Genomic DNA, 19,422 nt, shown 5'->3' on the forward strand with positions numbered 1-19,422 from the left:
AAGAATTCACAACAAAATAATTTCAACACCACATATGAGGCTGTTTGAATACTTATTTCAAAACAGATTCTATAAGCTGACACAGGTTCAGTGTTTATAATATTCCTAAAGAAATACTTAATGAGTTACATTTATGGTACTTTATTTAAAATATCACATAAGAAACCTTATATTTCACAAATAAATCTCTATTTGGGGGCAAAACTCTTTGTACAGAATTTATTATGAAATAGTTTAATGACAAAAGGCAATTAAAAAGAATTAAAATTTTATCATTATGTAAGAGATAAACAATACAAAAATCAGATGATATTCTTGAAGCCCTTTTACAAGTAATTTTCATAATTTGAAAGTATGAATATATCTTAAATTGCTATTATCAAATTAATGTTAAAAGTAAAATTCCTTAATCAAGTCAAGATTATGCTAATTTACAAGAAATTAATCAGGTAGTTTAAAACAGAGCTCACTAGCCAAAACTGTATGTAGCACAAAATAATTATCTCAGATAAATACCTATAAATATAATTTCTTCATACTTTAAAATATTTTAAAATGTAAATAAAAACTCTACATGTAGATAATCTGGGCTAAATTTCCATATAGGCTTTGAAAAATATATGTTAGAATGAATATATTCTTATTTAAACATGATTTTAAATATTCTTCATAGAGGAGACATATGAAATCTGCACATAAACGCTAAGTAGCATGATTCAGCCCATGATTACTTCCCTCTTAGGAAAAAAGTTACTTAGTTTTTTGCATAGGATTAAGACTGGGTATATTTTCTACATTCTTATAATTTTCTCAGGGGCACTTCTCAAAATACAAACCCCCACTACTTTCAAGTTCCCACAACTTTCTCACATATAGCAAGAGCAGAATTCAGTTCTACTTCTAAGGCCAGAGTAATGATTTAATAAAAAAAAAAAAAAAGTGATTATGAGAAATAATGATTAAGAAAAGTTATCAGATAGAAAATGGTAAAATAAAGCAATTAAAAGTCAATTAAATAAATTAAAAGTCAATATTTTTGTAGTGTTAGATTTTTAAACATTTAAAATTATAAGGCATATATTACATTTAATCTAAAACTTCAAAATTATTTCATCTTGGTTTGTAGTACTAAAAAGAAGAATTTATCATTTGAAACAAGTTACATTCTATATACATTTTCGTAAAGTTTGTTTTTTCACATTTTCAAAGGCCCCATTTATCTGTAATAGTGTTGTATTATTGGCTACTTAATATATACATGCAGCAGTATAATTCAGTAGTCATCTAGCTTTTACAAATGTTTTGTTGGGTTTTCACATTAAATGGTGAAAGCAATGGTCTCGAGAGAGTGAAACTTGAGGAACAAACTGAAAATATGCAATTGAAAATATGATATTAATTTCACTAGTGTGCTACAACAGTGTATGGGTGTTTCCCTTTAAAAGTTATCACCCAAGGTAATTCCTACTAAAAACTAGCAAGAAAGTGATTATCAAGAGGGGAAAAAAAATTAATTGAGCTCTCCCTTTTTAAAATTTTAAGAAGTACTAAAATTCACCAAGAGAACACCAGAGAATCATGAGTGATTTACCAAATTGACAGTATGCAGTAGAGGGAATGAGCCAATGAAGGGAAAGGTAGCCTCCACTAAATAAAAGTCCTTTTAGTTTAGCAGCTGCATTCAGTAGTACCTTAGTGGGGAAGTTTGGAAACGTTGTAATTTCAGGATATATAATTACATAATGCATGTAATTGTATCTTATCTGAAATTTTCTATTTTAGTAAGGAACAAATGAAAAAAATATAGAGCATTCTAATCAAAGTTTGAACAAATGCAATTTTAATGTGGAATGTCAGCACTGAAAAATTTTATGAATAATTTGTATGATTATATATCTCTAGAGTAGATTTATAATTAACCACTTTCCTTAATATCCTTCATGGCTTGCAAATTGCTCCCTCATGAATGGCTGAGGAGGCAGGAGGACTTCTCAGAAGAGAAAAAAGAGATGACCAACTCTACAGGGACTTTTTAAGATTCTGCAGGTCCTTAGCCATTTGTTAAAACTGCTATAGTCCTACCCTGCTTGAGCCCTTCACTGCATAGAGAGTCCTATGGACTGCTATGGGTCTCCAGGGTGATGTCCCAGGCAAGATCCTCTTGCAAGGTGAGGAACTGTAGATTATCCCACAGGCAATAATCAATTTATGACTGTAATATTTTCATGTATCTTTAATACCCGCAACACATTGTGAAGAATGTCAATGCCTTTACTGACAAAAGAGGAAGCATCTAGATTGGCGTCATGATGGTAATGCATTAGGATGGAGCAGGGGCCATCATCCTAGTGGTTAAAACCATAGCTTCAGAAATAGGACTGCCTGAATATCAAGTGCTGGCTTTGGCTCTTACAACTATGTGACAGTGGGCAAACTGCTTTTCTATCCTTCTGTTTTCTCTATGTAAAATGAGGATAATAACAACCTCTGTCATGGGGTTGTTGTAAATATTAAATGGGATAATACAAGTAAAATGCTTAGAACAGTGCCTGGCATGTTATAATCCCTCAGTGAACATCAGTAAAATCGTATACCAGAGAGAGTGGTGATTGGCTAATGTACAACAACACAGATCAGCTGACAAACAAACCCTTGTGTATAAGCTTAATACTCTCCCTGTCACTAGAAACAACTGTAAGATTCCCAGGACTGGTACTATATTAGAAAAATCAGTTTTGGAAGCCAAATATCAGGGTCTTCTCCCAAACCAACATTAATATGCAAATGAAACTACTCTGTAACAAGATAAGGAATGAAATCTTTCATGAGGTACATATTATCAGTATGTATTTCATGTCTCTGTTGCATTTCAAATATGTCAGATTCAATTTGTTTTTTTAATTTGTGTTTCTTCACAAAGCACACTAGTTTATATAATTAATTACATTCTTCAAACCCTATCTTATGAGAAAAATATAGGAATGTTATCATTCACCCTTACCTAGATGCTTATGTCACATGTCCTTTCTTGAAGTTAATGAATGATTATGCATTTCTATTTCTTAAGCTGGATGACAATTAAAAACTTAGGTAAGCTTCAGAAAAAAAAATACATCCATTAAATTTTATTAAAACTTAAAATTCTGCTGGTTTGTAGTTTTTTTTTTAACATTAGGTCATATCTATATAATTCACCATAAATATTTTTGCCTAATTATGCAATATAGTTTGTTAAAATAACAAGAGTGTTATGGTTGTGCAAAACAAAACATACAAGTTAACTACAAAATTAATATTGCCAAAATATGACCTCTGTGAAAATTAATTTCAAGAAAGTTCTGCCACTAAATTGATTTAGATCTTACTGGAAGCATTTCAGCCCATGTCAGTCTGATAGTGCACTTGCAAATGAACATAAACAAAGTCATAAAAATAATGGCATGAGCAGAATTCTGCATGGCATCAACGAGCACCATTTATCATCACATTACTGTAACCCTCTCTGGTGAGAGATGAGGAACTGTTCCTCCAATACCTTCCTCCAGAAATTGGCTCTTTTCCCAACCTTTTTTAATTCTCTTTAGCTTTTGGCTTATGCACGGAAGGAGTAAAATGATCTTACCCAGAATTACAATTGAGGGCAAAACAAGAGCAAGAACAAAGTTTGGTGGTGTATAAAACCTGTAGTACTCTTCTTCAAAAGCTTGTTTCCATCCATAAATCAAAACATGGAAAGTACTTATGAGCAGAGCAACGTATCCAAGTGTAGACTTGGGTAGAGGAAGAAGAAAAAGAAACAAGTAAGAAAGAGGTTACTCAAATTCATAAATTAATCTATCCAGCTACACCATGTTTATAGTGTGCTAAAACTATTTTATCTTAAATTATTGAGCTACTCTTTGTTCTCTCTTGAATTAGAGAATTTTAATATCTTCATATATTTGTTTATGTATTTGCAAATCTTACACCAAAAAGGCCATACTGCATACAGCATAATACTGTGATTATTTTAGTATATCAAGAACTTTCTCATGTCATTAAATATGAAAATATGACCCTATTGTTTTGTAATACTGCATTCAATGGATGTGTTACAATTTACTTAACCATTCCTTTTTTGTTTATTCATTTACTTTGTTTCCAACAGATCATTTACTCTGTTTCTAACTTTCCTAAACTATAAGCCCTTCTCTGTATTTTGGTTTATTTTCTTATACCTTATTTCTAATAGTGGGATTAGTGGTCAGAACATCTGGGTTTTCCTTAATGATACTGATAAAAACTGCAAAACTCTTTATGAAGGTTATCCACATTTCCACCAGTTGTATTAAAAAATAGTGTGTGGGAGTGTGTATGCGGGCACACGTGAATGCTGAAATGCATTTTCATGCGTATACACTCTGCCCACACCCTGCCTCACACACACACACACACACACACACACACACACACACACATATGTGTCTATATATATACTAGTTGAAGGTAAACATGAAAAATATTGTAGTATTAGTATATAATATGAATAGCATTTCAAACATGTGGCTTTATTGACCATATTATATGAAATGATTAAGAGTAGTTAATAATAAGTTAATATAAACTTCTGTTACGTAGTTTATGGGCAAAAATCTAAAAGGTCAGCATTCTGGGTTCCCTAAATTATTATGTTTGATTGCTTACTTTGACAAAATGGTCTATGTAACACTACATCAGTATAATGATGTAATGTCTAACTTCACTGGGAAAGGCTCAACTCTCTAGCAGAAAATTGTCCTGTTTCTCACAGTTACTCATCTCAATTTAATGATAATTTGCATCTGTCTAACACCTTTTATCAGACGGCCTTCTATCTCTTTTCAGGTGTGATTAAGCTAACAGTAGGAAAAGTTTTCATATTTTCTTGCCTTCAAAAAGAAAAAATGAATTTTGACAGGGATATGCCCTTAACTTGAATGAGTTCTTTAGATGAATTGGGGGAAAAAACTTAAGCAAATAGGCAAAAACAAAACAAAATTCAGTGTACTATCCAATGGCAGCTGTCCACATTTTGTGCTATAAACCATTTGGAAACAACCAGTCCTGACTTTGTGATAATATAGGTAGGGTCTAAATTTGAATTACATATTTTAAAAATAGGCAAATTTATTAAATAACTATTACTGGAGAAGGTGAATGTTTAATTTATTAAAGAACACAGTGCTATTTTGAAACCCCTTTATATATACTCCTATACACATCTATACAACTCATATACTAAATACATATACTAACAAGATTCATAAGGCTAGTTGCTTATCATAATCCAGCAGCCCAGTTACCTGATTTGCCATTGCTTGTGTTTGTGTGTATACATATATATTTCAGTATTCAGACTGACCTTCTCCCCACCTGAATTCAAATTAATGACATTTTTCTAGAAAGATCAAGGTGACTCAAAATATAAAATATTCTTCACTCATTGGTCTAATAACAAAGTGACTTTTGGCACTAAACTTGACCTAAGCTTACCCATCCCCACTTCCGTTTTTTTTCCTTTTTAAAATAACCTTAACCTGTAACATAGTAGGCATTGCTATCAAAGTCTTTTAGTAGAATCCTCTACTGGTCTTCTACTTACTAAACCAAAATGGTCCTAAGCTGGCTTCCAGCAATTTTCATTTCTTGAGCTAGATGTATAAATGCAGCCCCAAAGGCACTCTTTTATAAGAAGCATATTTAAAATTAAACTGTACTTAACACTTAAATTCTATGCCGCCCAATCCCTCAACCCACATACCTGAATAAAACTGAATTCCCTCCAGTTTAAAGCATTGCTCACTGACGGGATAGAGGTGACTGCCAGGAGAGAGAGTAAGCCAAGGCTCATTATGCCAAAGGAGATATACATTTCAATTCTCCAAACTTCTTCCTCGTTCCAAGCGTTCTCAATATTTGCATGAACCTAATGAGAGCAAATGTGAATTTCCTTTATTTGGCAGAACATTAACTGATTCAGCACACTTCACTCTTGGCATGAGAATACATCATATATGGACATATAGAAGTTGCATTATTTCAATTTAACAGGCTATGATGGAGAACCTATTAGAGGATGCTATTGTTCCAGGTGTGGGGAAAAGAGGAGTTAAAGTAAAAGGAGGACTAAGGCTCTCTCTTTCCATGCATCCTCATGAGGGGGTGGGTAAATCTGCCATCTGCATTATAATTCACCACCATTACTGGTCTGGAGTCCCAAAACCATGAATGCCAATTGGTTGGTTCCAAGGTGACATAAAAAATGTACTGGCAGTTAGACTTAGTTTTGAGGGATTTTTCCAAGTTGGTTTAAACTTGGTTGAATATTTGGATACATTCTGGCCTTAAATCAAGTTAGAATTCAGGAAGAGAATTTCTAAATCATGTCTGTATCTTCCTCATTCACATGAAGAATATTTATATGTTAATTTATCTCTTTTTCTTAACTTCTTCAGGAAGCTGAGATTTCCATATGGATAAAATCATACCAAATGCAAATATTTATTCTCTTGAATTGCCTCATTGATAATACTTTTCCAACTGCCCAATTGCCTCACTCCAAATGTCTTTCCCTTACATTGATAATGCATATATAATCAAGTCAGACTTGATTAACTCTGAATGTGTGGTATTTAGAATTGTTTATTTACTTAAATAAAAGGTTTATTTACATGTAAACATGTAAACAGAGTATAAATCAAGGGTTGGACTCCTTGGGCTAAAGCTTTGGTTTAAATAAGATCTGTTCATGGATAACAGATTTTAACTTAATCAGATTAACTTTGTCCAGTTCCAGTTAATCAAAGAAACTTAAAAAAAGGAAAAGCTGGGGCGCCTGGGTGGCTTAGTCGGTTAAGCGTCCGACTTTCACTTAGGTCATGATCTCGCGGTTCGTGGGTTCGAGCCCTGCGTCGGGCTCTGTGCTATCAGCTCAGAGCCTGGAGCCTGTTTCAGAGTCTGTGACTCCTTCTCTCTCTGACCCTCTCCTGCTCACGCTCTCTCTCCTAGAAATAAATAAAATTTAAAAAAAAATTAAAAAAAAAAAAAAAGGAAAAGCTAGTTCTGAGCATGAGATCCCTGGAACAATCATACCAACATCCCAAAGAAAGCCACAGAGCTTCTCTGTGGAGAAAGGCTTGTTTGATACCCTGTTTGATATCTCTACAATATAGAACAACATATCTCAACATACCTCAGTAGACCAGAGCTTACAACCTGAATCTACCTGGCCCCCTGGTTCATTCATTCATCCCACAAATACACTTTGGGAGAGCCTTACTATGTGCTAGGCACAGTTCTAGGCGTTAGGCATCTATCAGTGCACAAAATGGACAAAAGTCCCTCCTCTCATGTCATGAACTTATGTTCTGATTAAGAGGAGCCAGTAAATACAAACAAGGAAAACATAAAGTGTATTAGGTGGTGGTAAATGCTACTGAAAAAGGTGAAGGTAGGGCAGAGAAGGAGGGACTGGTAGGGGGAAGGGGAGTATAGAGGTTGAATCAGAAGCTCGTAGCCAAATTTAAAAGGGTGTTCAGGCTCAGCCTCTGTGAGGAGGTGAGGTCTGAGCAAACAACTTAACAACCAGTGAGGGAGCTGGTGCAGCAGATATTAAAGCCTTAGTATTCAGTTAGGGGAAGGGGTATTTTTACAGAGACCATGGCTTCAAGAACATCAAGTTACTTAATTGTTTTCAAATTATTTTAGGTTGAAATTACTGTTTTCAAATTATTTTAGGCCTAAGTATCTAGTGCTACATAGTTGGATCATGACGCCTTGGTTCCTTATAAAATGCAAAAGCTCACCTTTGTTTTGGTAACAGTGTCCTTGGCTGTCAAAGGTAAATGCTACATAACATAGCTTCAGTGAAACCCTTTACATTACTTTTGCTCAGTGGGAATTACTGAGGAAAAGCATACTCGGCTCCATCACCAAACTCCTCCCACGAAGCTTTCCCTGAGATTTTCTTGAAGAGCTAAGTGCTACAGAGGTTCACCTGAGGAACTAAAGCTTCAGCTGGGTATCTTTCCTGATTCTTTGATATCAAAAACCTTATATATGCATAAGGTCTGATCTTGGCTCCCTATTCTGTTTCCCTATTTGGTTCGTTAACTGTTTTCACTAGTTCTAATTTTTTCACATATGTTGCCTTATCGTTTCATGGAACATGACCAATCATAAAACATTAAAATAACTAAATGTTTAATGCTGAAATCACTGCAATGATAACATTAAAAAATGAAAGAATAAAATCCTTTATTTCTGTTCTTACTCTTCAAAGAAAGGTACAGTAGCAGCTTTTATCCTAAATAATTTTGGATCAGCCACATAAATTCTTAGCCAGAAACTGTATGAAGAACAATTCTTTCCCTTCTCTAAATAGACCAAAATTTCTATTACAAGGTTTGTAAAAGTTCACACTATTTTAAATCTTACATTTTACACATGATACTGATAAGGTATTTTACTAGCATCCAGTAGATAACAAAGCACATTCCATACCTGCTGATAAGCCATGTTGAGAAATAAGTATCTCTCTGACCTTCTCATTGGTAAGCAGAGGCTGTAGGCAACATGGACCGAAGCGAAGAAAAAACTTAGTAATCCAAGCTGTTTTCTACACTGTAACCAGGTCTCCAACCAAGGTGGAAATTTCCTATATTTGGTGCCATAATAAAGCTGATATGCAGCTGCCAGGAGACCTGCTAGGTATACCAGGGACAGCAAAGTAATGGCAACTATGGGCAAGGTTTTATTGACAATCTCAATAGGAATCTTGTAAAAGTCACTCTGCTGGTTTCTAGCATACGGGTGTATCACATCTCTGACAAAAGAATAAAGAAAGAAAAACGTGGCGAGGCTTATGGCTACTACCACTGGCCCTCTCCAGAGAGTAAATAGTCGCAGGGGCAAATTTTCAATCTCCCTGGCTGATGATAATGATCCCAAATCAACCGGAATGAAATTCAGCTGACGGGCAAGTTCAATAACCTGTTGCCGAGCTTGAATATTGTTGCTGCATATGTAGACCTGCGGCAAAAACAAAAGACTCATCATTACTATTGTTTATAAAAATGGTGACAGTGACGATCACATGCTCCACTTCACCCATGGAACGTCACTTGTGAGGACCTTGAGGGATGCAAAAAGTTAAGGAGGTAAAGGATTTATTAACTTATTTGTCTATTTATTAATAGGTTAAAACTGTCATGGAAACAACAAAGTCCTTGCTACTTGTGATGATATGAAAATAAAATGCAGAAAAATCCTGCTGGAGCTTGGGATTGGCAAGTCCTCATGGGAGGAAAGAAAGGTTTCTAAACCACGTGGTCCAGTAGTGGTGGCAAGATAAGGTCTAGGTGGAGTTTGGGCTGCTGGCCTCCCCTGCCCTGCCTACTCCACCTCTCACATGCACAGGGGTCAGGGTGGGGTTGGCTTCCTGGACTTTCAAGGACAACATTCAGTTCTAGGACTGTAGTGATTCTGTCTAGTAGAGGGATTACAAGTACTGTCCTTTATAGATAGTCAACAAGAGAGAAGATGGGAATGGACTCTGGGTAGTTGAATTTGCAATTAAAATCTCTAACTTCTGTCACAATGCCGTACTATTTATAAATTTAATCTTTGGCTTAGAAACAGATTCCCAAATATCTGAAGAACCATGAGTTTCAAATTATTATTATTATATTACTTCATTGGTCAGAACATGAAATTCTTTCATCTGTTAAGAGTGATACTGTACCTGTGTAGGGAAAAAATGGTATTATAAGGCTTAGTTAATTTAAATAGTAAAGCAACTGCCATTTTCTAAGACGAAGATGTTACCTCTACATAATACAATGAAGTGATGGCGGGGGCGCGGGGTGAGGGTGGACTTTCAAACTACCCAAACCTCTTAGATATATTACTGTAATTGAGAATTCAACGAGTATTTGTTGAGCACAATTAACTGCTGAAGTGAGCCACTATAATTTATGCGTAGGTCATCTTACTCAGTACTAGAAAAATATTGCTATAAAATCTCTTGTGTATGTTTGGGGAAAACAATTCCCAAATATATCCCTGAAGATGTTTATATAAGGTCTGTGGACAGACCACACTGAAATATTTGCATGCTAAAATTTGCATTATGCTAATAATGTAGAGTTCTTTCAATTATTAATTTTATCTAACATTAGCCAGATGAGTAACAAAAGTCTATACTATTATACAAATGTTCACGAATTTCTAAAATGGAATGGGGAAGAATATATATTCCAAAGAAACAGGAAAAGCGTTCTAAATTAATTTATTACAGTTTTGACAATGATAACCTTTTTTTAATTTTTTGTTAAAAAACTCTAAAGTAATAAAATTTAATTATAGATATAACCTATAAACTATAACATTTATTTAAATTTAAACATTTATCTAATTTATAAACCTAAACATATAAATCTGACATAATAAAGGAAGAGGGCCAAGAAATACAAATTAAATGAGTTCTGTAACTCACTTTAAATTTAATTACCTGTTCCATAGTTTTGTTATTGTTGTTAATGAATTAAAATTATCACGGGGTGCCTGGGTGGCTCAGTCAATTAAACGTCGGACTCTTGGTTTCGGCTCAGGTCATGATCTCACAGTTTGTGAATATTCAAACCCCACAGTGGGCGCTGTGCCTTCAGCACAGCTGTGGATTCTCACCCCATCTCTCTCTGCCCCTTCCCTGCTTGCTTTCTCTGTCTCTCTCTCAAAATAAATAAATGAACAAATTTAAATTTGTTTGGTATGTATCCATTCCTAAACTTTGATGGATACACAAAAGAAAAAAGGATTTAGAAATAGCCTTTGGAAAGTTGGAAAGTATATAACCTTTTACTAGTCTTCCAAATCAAAGACTTGAAAGTGAATGGTTATCATGACTGAATATGCTGCATGCAGGGATACAATACTTGAACTTCTCTTCTAAGGCATTTAATCTAAGGCATAAACTGTCTTTATGGACGAAAATAATAAAAGTCTTTTACCCTCACGCTTAATTATGATGCATGACTACACTTTTAAAAGATTTTTAAGGTATACTATTTTACATGTTTACTTCTAAAAGCTAATTCCATATAGGCATGGATGGAGGTCCCCATCTGCTTTATTCTCAAGTTGAACTTGACAGAACCCATATACTTAAAAAGAACCTAAGAAATCCAATCTGCCTCTCCACACAGATTAAAATCTACACTTTAAATAAAATGAGCTGCACTATTTTACATTCTATGAATAATCTATGTAAAGTAAAAAGGTACTTCTAAAGAATTCTTCAGGATCATATTAAGTAATGTTTCATAAGTAGATGATACTGTCACCAAATAGCTGCCAGGAACGAGGAGGGAGGAAGAGAGTTTGGGAGGCAGAGGAAGAAGAAAGACATGTTTGTTATTGTTTGTTTTTGTGGAAGCCAGGTGAGACTCAATGCAATGTGTCCCGTTATTCGTCAGCCAACTTTGCCTTTCCCTGACTTAGCTGGTGACAGGAAAGTCCAAGTAATTTCCTCAGCTTTCCACATTATTTTATAGGGGTAGAAATAAACCCTTACAAGATCAGGACATGAATTTTCAGCTGCTCCTCTATAGTTTTCAAAATGATAATCCTTGCAAAGTGTCAGAATTTGGTTTGTAAAAGTATGACATTTGTTTAACCACTTAAATACAAAATATCAGATAAATAACAATAAAATTAGGGATTAGCAGGTACAAACTTCCAGTTTTAGAATAAGTCAGTCATGGAGATGAAAGTACAGATAGGAATATAGGCAATAGTATTGTAATAATGTATGGTGACAGATGGTGACTGCACTTCTCGTGGTGAGGACTGAGTAATGTACTGAATTGTCAAATCACCATGTTGTACACCTGAAACTAATAGAACAGTCTATGCCAACTATACTTCAATAATTTAAAAAAAAAGAAAAGAAAATTTTTAAAAATAAAAAAAAATACATACCTGCCGGCTGGCATCCTTAGGTCCTAACTGAAGTGCCCAAGCCGAGACAACATTAAAGCCTTTGACAATCAGGGAATCCGGGAATAATGAAGCCAAATATTCAGCGTTGGATTCTGGGTATTGATTTATCCTCATGTTATTGCTCACATCAATCAGGATTTTACCCACAAGCAGATGTCTCAGGTCCCACAGGGAGGTATAATGTTCTCTATGTATGGCAATAAATATTATATTTGTTTTTGTCAGAGCATCTTCATGGTGAGTGACATCTACCACGTGAGGAAAAAATTCGGAAGCAAACTTAGGGTTTCTACTTCCTATCACCACATGATAGCCACATCTAATAAGCCGAATCGTCAGGGATTTGGCAAAATCCCCACTTCCAATGACACCCACGGTGACCTTCCTTGCATCTTTGATACCATTTATGCCATTAGGCAAAAAAGTTTCACTAAGGTTCTTAGGGCTTCCCATCATCGAGATGGATTCCATGATACAGGCTCTTTGAAGATCACCAGAGATATCCTAGGGGAGAGAAAATAAAATCTTCATCAATTACCCATTACCAAACATTCATGCACTTCTAGGCAGTAAAACAATACTACCTCTCATTTCTAGAGGTAAAATATTTTGGCAGGCTGTATGAAATGGGGAACCCAGGAAGACACAGTTTGTAAGCTAAAAAAGGATGTCAGAGTAGAAAAATGAACTGTCACAAAGTTGATATGCTAGAGTGGGGCTTCTAAAATTTTAATGGACACATTAATCACCGAAGAATCTTGTTAAAAATGCAGATTCTGGTTCAGAAGGTCGGGAGTGAGGCCCAAGATTCTCCGTTTCTAGCAAGGTGATACCGATGCTGCTGGTCTGCCGACCCCTAATTGAGCAGCAGGCACCACAGCACGAAAGAAACGAAACTGAAGTTTTCACCTAAACTTTTCAAAAAACACAGTTCTAACCAGTGTGATTCGCCAGCACTGTAGCAGATCAGAGGCAGCTGGTCAGAAATGCCACTAGAGGTGGAGGGGACCGTGCTGGCATGTGACATCTCACATGACAACGGAAGACAGAAAAGCCACAAAAAGCAAAGAACTATTTGAACTAAAACTGGCTAGGATCATTTAGGATGGAGTCAATCAAATATCCTATATACCTCCATAGCTAATGAATGACTTTATTCTTAAATGAGAGATAAATCAGCTAATAAAAACTGCGTCCCTGCATTTAAATAAGAGTTAAAGAAAAACAGGCTTTAAAATATAACAAAGGATTAATTAAATACCACAGACTTCTATCATTCACCCTATATCCTATACTCTACTGAGAGACAGCTTCCCAATGAAAACAGGGTTAGTAATGTGTTTACAGTCTTAAATTACACAATACTTATGAAATCTTTTTCTTCCCTTTTGTCTGGCTTCACAGAATAGGATGCAGTTTATTTTCCCTGAAGAAGTTTGTCAAATTCTTTTTTACTTAAGTAACATCTGAAATGGTGACATTTGTAATAACTTGCACAAGAAGACATCAGATTGGCATGAATCAGTGTCATTGCTGGATCTGAACAAAAAACACTCTTCCATTCCATCCCCATTGCACAATGTCTTTTACGCTTACAGCAGACGTAAGCACCACAGAGGATTTAATGGATTTTACAGGAACAGGTAAAATGCTTCAAAAAACATGTTCTTAGGGTTTTAACTAGATAACATTTGAAATTTAGATGAGAGCCAGAAAACTCAACTTTTTACCCTAGAAATGGATCACAGTGACTTCAAAATACCTGTAAGTTAATCTTCAGAAAAACAATAATACTGCCTAATACTCATATAACATTTTCTGTGTGTGGACTAACATTTTCTAGGTGCTTCTTTATTTACCAACTGAACTCCACAAGAACTCTGTGAGATAGGTGCTAATACTGTTGTGCCCATTTTGAGGAGGAACCAGACATGCAGTAGATAATTAATTTGTCCAAGGTGAAAGGTGAGAAAGTCAGAGAGCCGTGATTAGAACCCATGCAGTCCAACTAAGGCATGTTGTCACTTTGGTGCATGTCAAAAATTTAAGAAAGGGCTTTTTTTTTGGGTTGGGGGGGAGGGCGACGTGGAACAGTTATGGTTGTGCTCAACCAAAGAGAAGTACATTCTCCTTCTCTGGCCATGGTTTGCTCCTCAGCATTAGCTAGTGATCTTAATGTCTAACTCAGATCCTGGGAAGGGAGAAAACTCACAATTTTTGAATCTATTTTTGAATCTATGTTTCCTTTCACACTTTTCAAGATAAAAGGGGGTGGTAATTATCTGCTTCCCATGCACTCAGAAGGCCAGGCAGAGGTCAGAGGCACCAGAGTAATACAAAACATCAACATCCTCTTGGAGACATCATGAGCTATCTTGGGAATCAAAAGCAGTTAAAGAAACAGATGTAATTAAATCAATGTTTATTTCATTCAACAATCCAAGGTGAACTGGCCACCTTGCCCCTAATGATGTATGTTACCTAAGGGGGAAAAGAGTTATTAGACTCACACACAGGAGCCCAAGTGTTCTGTCTCCTAGTCCTGAGTTCTTCTGAGTAGAGACTGTGGCATCTCCTAAATATGAGGACTGCCCCACTCGCCTGACCTGAGGTTTGCTGACTCTGCTTGGTGCTATGGGAGTGGTAAAGGATCCCAGCACTTGAGCAAGTGAAGGGGAGAATTCCTATCTCAGAGCTGCTTCTTCCCACAAGGGAGAACGGCCTGCTAGAGCAGTGGTTCTGTTTTAGAGATTGCGCACTGAAATGACCTGAGGAGCTTTCAAACTCAGTTGATAGCTAGTCACCTCCACCACTCCACCCAGATTTTTGTTTAATAGGTCGAGTCCAGCTTGGGCATTAGTTTTTTGTTTTGTTTTGTTTTGTTTTGTTTTTGGAGATCAAGTGTTTTAATTAATATGCAGCCACACTTGAAAACAACTCTACTAAAAGATTCAGGATTGAAGCTAATACTTAATTTGGTATTTGGAAAGAACAAATGTGGCTTTATGCTCATTTTTACACTGTTGTTTGTAATAAAATAATGAAAAGTAACACTAGCAAGAGAGTAACAGTTGCCCTCCAGAGCAGGAAGCTGAGGAAATGCATGCTGTCCTTTCCCCTCTCCTTCCCAAGCAGGAGCAGAATCAGGAGGTCCACTCACTATTTTGCAATTTCCCTTTTTCCACTTTCTGGAAAGGGCAGTACCGCTCTTTAAACTGTCATCCCACAGCCTAGCATACTTTGTTCCTGTTGTTTCATGACATTCAACATTCAGAATGGTCCAGTGATAGTATCTTTTCTTTCTGTCCCAATAAGGGACTTCTCAGCTCTCCAGGCATCAGGAGTTCTGCTGATTGAAGCAGATGTGAGTTTCCAAGTGCACAGACTTGCTTTAGAATAATGTCTATCAAACTTTAATGTGACTATGATCACCTGAGATCTTGTTAAAATGCACGAGGACTAGCTTCAGGCTCAAAATTCTGTGTTTCTCCCAAGCTCCTAGTTGATGCCCCAGTCTCATGGCCATACTTTGATTGATTAGCCAGATCCTAGAGTCTCTACTTTCTCAGATCAAAGAATTGAGAAAACTATGACATTTATGGAAAGTTTTGTTTATGTGGTGTTGAGGAGAAAAGACAGACTTAGGCCTCTGAAATCACCCTGTTTTCGGAGTCTCAGTCCTTTGTTAAATGGAAAACAAAGAGGTTGTACTTGACTCCTGTAATCCAATACTAAAATCCTTTTGTTTCCAAGTCTTAAGGCTCTATAATAATAGTAATATCACTACTTTATATTTCACACTGTGCCACTTCAACTTTATGAGGTTGATTTAAGAGATGTAAGTAGCACATGGGTTTCTTGAAATTTCAAGGTCAGTTTTTTCTTGAATGGCCATTCAACGTGCTGTTTGCATTTAATACTTGAAGTGTATTTACCATCAAGGTAAAATAATTGAATTACACTCAGCTATGTGGCCCTCCTAAGCGGTTCCTTGACATTTCCTTGACATTCCTGAGGCAGCTGAGGGCTGACCTCAGATATCTTGATGACATTCACAACTTGATGATTTAGATATGCTACCAAGAAAAGGTAATCCCCCAGGGCCATGACCATGGTGGCTTGTTTCTATCAGTTATTCATCACAATGAATCTCTGCCTCCACCCCACTCATTTTCTGGCATCCTCAAGCACTATCTCTGAGCCTTCCAATAATCTTAGTCAGATATTCACAGTGATGATTCTAGACAGCAGAAAAAACAGATACATTGACCCACTGTTTTCTCATTCTCCATTGACCTCCTGGTTTCTCTTTACCCATCCTACATTCCATAGGGTATAATTATTGTCACTTGCTTAAAAAGATTAACTCTTGTTAAGGACTAAATGTTTGTGTCCCACTCCCCCCACTACCACTGGCCCAAATTCTTATAGTGAAATGCTAACAATGAGAAGGTTATCAGTAGGTCTGGATTTTATAAGGTGATTAGCTCATAAGGGTAGAAACCTCTTGAATGGAATTAGTACCCTTACAAAATACACGTCAGAGAACTCTTCTCTCCTTCTGCCATGAGGACAGCAAGAAGATGACAGTCTATGAACCAGGAAGTGAAACCTGAATTGGTTCTGTTAATAGGAATGCAATAAATAATCTTGGGGCACCTGGGTGGTTCAGTCGGTTAAGCCTCCATCTCTTGATCTCAGCTCAGGTCTCAATCTCAAGTTCATGAGTTCAAGCCCTGTGTTGGGCTCCACGCTGGGAATGGAGACTACATTAAAAAATGCAATAATAATCTTTGTTGAATGTATCAAAAAAAAAAAGTGAGGACCAGGGGTGCCTAGGTGGCTCAGTCGGTTAATCATCCAACTTCGGCTCAGGTCATGATCTCAGGGCTTGTGAGTTTGAGTCCTGCACCAGGCTCTGTGCTGACAGCTCAAAGCCTGGAGCCTACTTCAGATACTGTTTCTCCCTCTCTCTCTGCCCCTCCTCCACTCGCAGTCTGCTTCTCTTATCTCTCAAAAATGAATAAGCATTAAAAGAAAAAGAAATGTGAGGACCATAAGAAGTCCTTCTCTTTGCTGATCAAGACATGGTAGCCCAAAGTGGTAAGTGGTATGTCAATGTCATGGTTATGGGCTGAGCACAGAGTAAACATCCTCATGCTGATTGTCCTGATTGTGTCCTTAACTGAAACTGCAGTCTTAGTCTTTCAAACTTCCGGTGTACCCTCTTTCTCACCTTTCTTACTTATTATCCTTTCTTTTAAAATGTGGTTGCCTGGGGCGCCTGGGTGGCTTAGTCAGTTAAGCGTCCGACTTTGGCTTAGGTCATGATCTCGCGGTTCGTGGGTTCGAGCCCCGCGTCGGGCTCTGTGCTGACTGCCAGCTCAGCCTGGAGCCTGTTTCAGTCTGTGACTCCCTCTCTCTCTGACCCTCCCCTGTTCACGCTGTCTCTCTCTCTCTCTCTCCTAGAAATTAAAAAAAAAATAAATTAAAAAAAATAAATAAAATGTGGTTGCCTTTGTCTGTGCTACTTTTTCAGTATTAAAATATAATTATGCTCATTCATTACAAGTATTATTTTCCATGTCTCCAGTAAAATAAAATTGAATTCAGTTTTTCATTCCTTTTTTGTACAGTTAGCTCAATTTATCATTGTTTATAGTATCTCAACCTCTTACACCCTCCAAAAGACTGACTAGCTAAGAGAAATTGCAAGCCATTTCTAAATAACCTGAAAAATATCTAGGGTGGGTATTTTTCTTTTGTAAATAGCTTTTAATCTATGAAATAACAGAGGGGGAGATGCTGAGTAAAAAACCAAAAAACAAAAACACTCCCTGAAAGAAAAAAACACTGGGAGATCAACACAACAAAGAAATAATAAATGTGGGAAGAGTGTGTATGGGTGGGGTCGGGTGAGATGGGGTGGAGGAGGTGGTTTGGAGAGAATTTTAAGGGTTCCCAGTAGTGAAGCTGTTACCAGGACCCAATCTAATCAGTCTTGAGGGTGGGGGGAAGAAGCAAGAATTCAAATTTTACTTCTCCCAATTTCATCCTCAGTGATGAGTGATAATTAACCATGGCTCGGAATAAGCTTTTCCATCTAAAAAATGAACTGCCTGAGGAGTAAAAACTGACACTAATCCTTCTCCAAGGAGTGGGGAAGATAATAAACGGAAATCTCTGGACAAAATTCTCTTTATCTCTCTGCTCTATTTTAAGAGCAAGATTTTTAGGGCATAATTTTCAACAAGTTTTGGCTGAGGCTGAACGAACACCGGGCTCAAAGACAATTTAGGACACTCCCAAGAAGAAGCCAATTACCTCCTAACACCTAATGGCCTAAACACCCCACGGATGCATAATTGGCTAATAAACAAAAGGACTACTAGAAATACTTTTTCGCAACGCAGCGCCGCATGATATTCAGTGAGATGCGCTGCATGAACCCAAAGTGATAGGTCGACGATCAGCAAGGATAAGGTAACCTGCCCGTCCTTTCCCTTTGGGGCGCATCCTACCTGGGACGATGTCTCGCCTGGCCTCCTTTCTTCTGGGCTCAACCTCAAGACTTTCTGGGAGCTCGTGGAAGACCAAGAGGAGTAGAGGGCGGAATCGGCGGAACAGACACCCTTTTCTACCCTTCCCACTCCCGCCCTCGAGGTGCCAGGAGATCAGGACGGATGCCCGCAGAGGGCGCGGAATCCGGGGAGGACGGCCGCAGCGCGTGGCGCCGACTGCATCTTGACCGTCAACTCCGGCCGCCGCCGCCACCTGGTCTCGCGCTCCCACCCAACCCGCTCACCTCTGCGCCTCCCGCGCCGGGCAGGGACGAGCCTGGCAGCTCTAGCGGACGCTGCGCCGACTCCTCACGGGCTCGTCCGCGTTCTAGGGCCTAGAGAGCGCGCCTCCGACCGGCGGCTGCAGGGTGGCTGCCGCGGCAGTCGCGTTCCGGCGGCTTCCCCGCCTCCCGGAGCTGGATCGCGTATTGCCGGAGAGGAGGAGCACGAGGGAGGCGCGCGGGGGCCGGCCTCGCAGTGACGCGCCGCCAGGGGCTGCGCGTGGGGAGGGCGTCGAGCGCCGAGCGGGCCCGGAGCGCGGACTGGAGGGCCCAGCGGGCGGACGTGTGGAGCCGGGCGGCGCCTGGGGAAGCCGGGGAGCTCCGAGGGGTCAGGAGAGGGCGAGGAGAGCGCTGAGGAGGGCACAGAGAGCGCGCCGAGCTGGGCAAGCGGTGCCGCGGGCACCCCGGCTGCCTCGCTCCGGTTTTGAGTATCCCCAGGACTGGGAGCTGCTGAGTACCCGCCTCTCGCCTGCGGCCCCCACCCCGCCCTCATTCTCCGCAAGACTCCCCCCTCGATTCCTTTTGAAGCAGCCCTAGAAAAAAATCAAGCACACTTTTCTACT

The 19,422-nt window shown here is 38.2% G+C and overlaps 1 protein-coding gene across 2 annotated transcripts; it reads right to left on the minus strand.

Annotated features, from left to right (window-relative positions):
* Window positions 1-1,168: 1,168 nt before the first annotated feature.
* On the minus strand, window positions 1,169-18,977 carry STEAP2 (STEAP2 metalloreductase). Of its 2 annotated transcripts, none has more exons than XM_039250027.1 (5): window positions 18,824-18,977; window positions 11,998-12,522; window positions 8,521-9,048; window positions 5,780-5,944; window positions 1,169-3,770 (listed from the first exon to the last, which is right to left on the minus strand). In XM_039250027.1, exons 2-5 carry the CDS (start codon window positions 12,487-12,489, stop codon window positions 3,483-3,485), a joined length of 1,473 nt encoding a protein of 490 aa, XP_039105958.1. In that variant the 5' UTR covers window positions 12,490-12,522; window positions 18,824-18,977; the 3' UTR covers window positions 1,169-3,482. The 2 variants fall into 2 exon arrangements, with proteins under 2 accessions (XP_039105958.1, XP_039105959.1); XM_039250028.1 differs by lacking the exon at window positions 18,824-18,977 and adding an exon at window positions 18,540-18,612.
* Window positions 18,978-19,422: the final 445 nt, after the last annotated feature.

The sequence above is a fragment of the Hyaena hyaena genome, unplaced genomic scaffold (assembly GCF_003009895.1).
Source record: "Hyaena hyaena isolate Hyena2069 unplaced genomic scaffold, ASM300989v1 scaffold_357, whole genome shotgun sequence".
In the NCBI taxonomy this organism is placed as follows: Eukaryota; Metazoa; Chordata; class Mammalia; order Carnivora; family Hyaenidae; genus Hyaena; species Hyaena hyaena.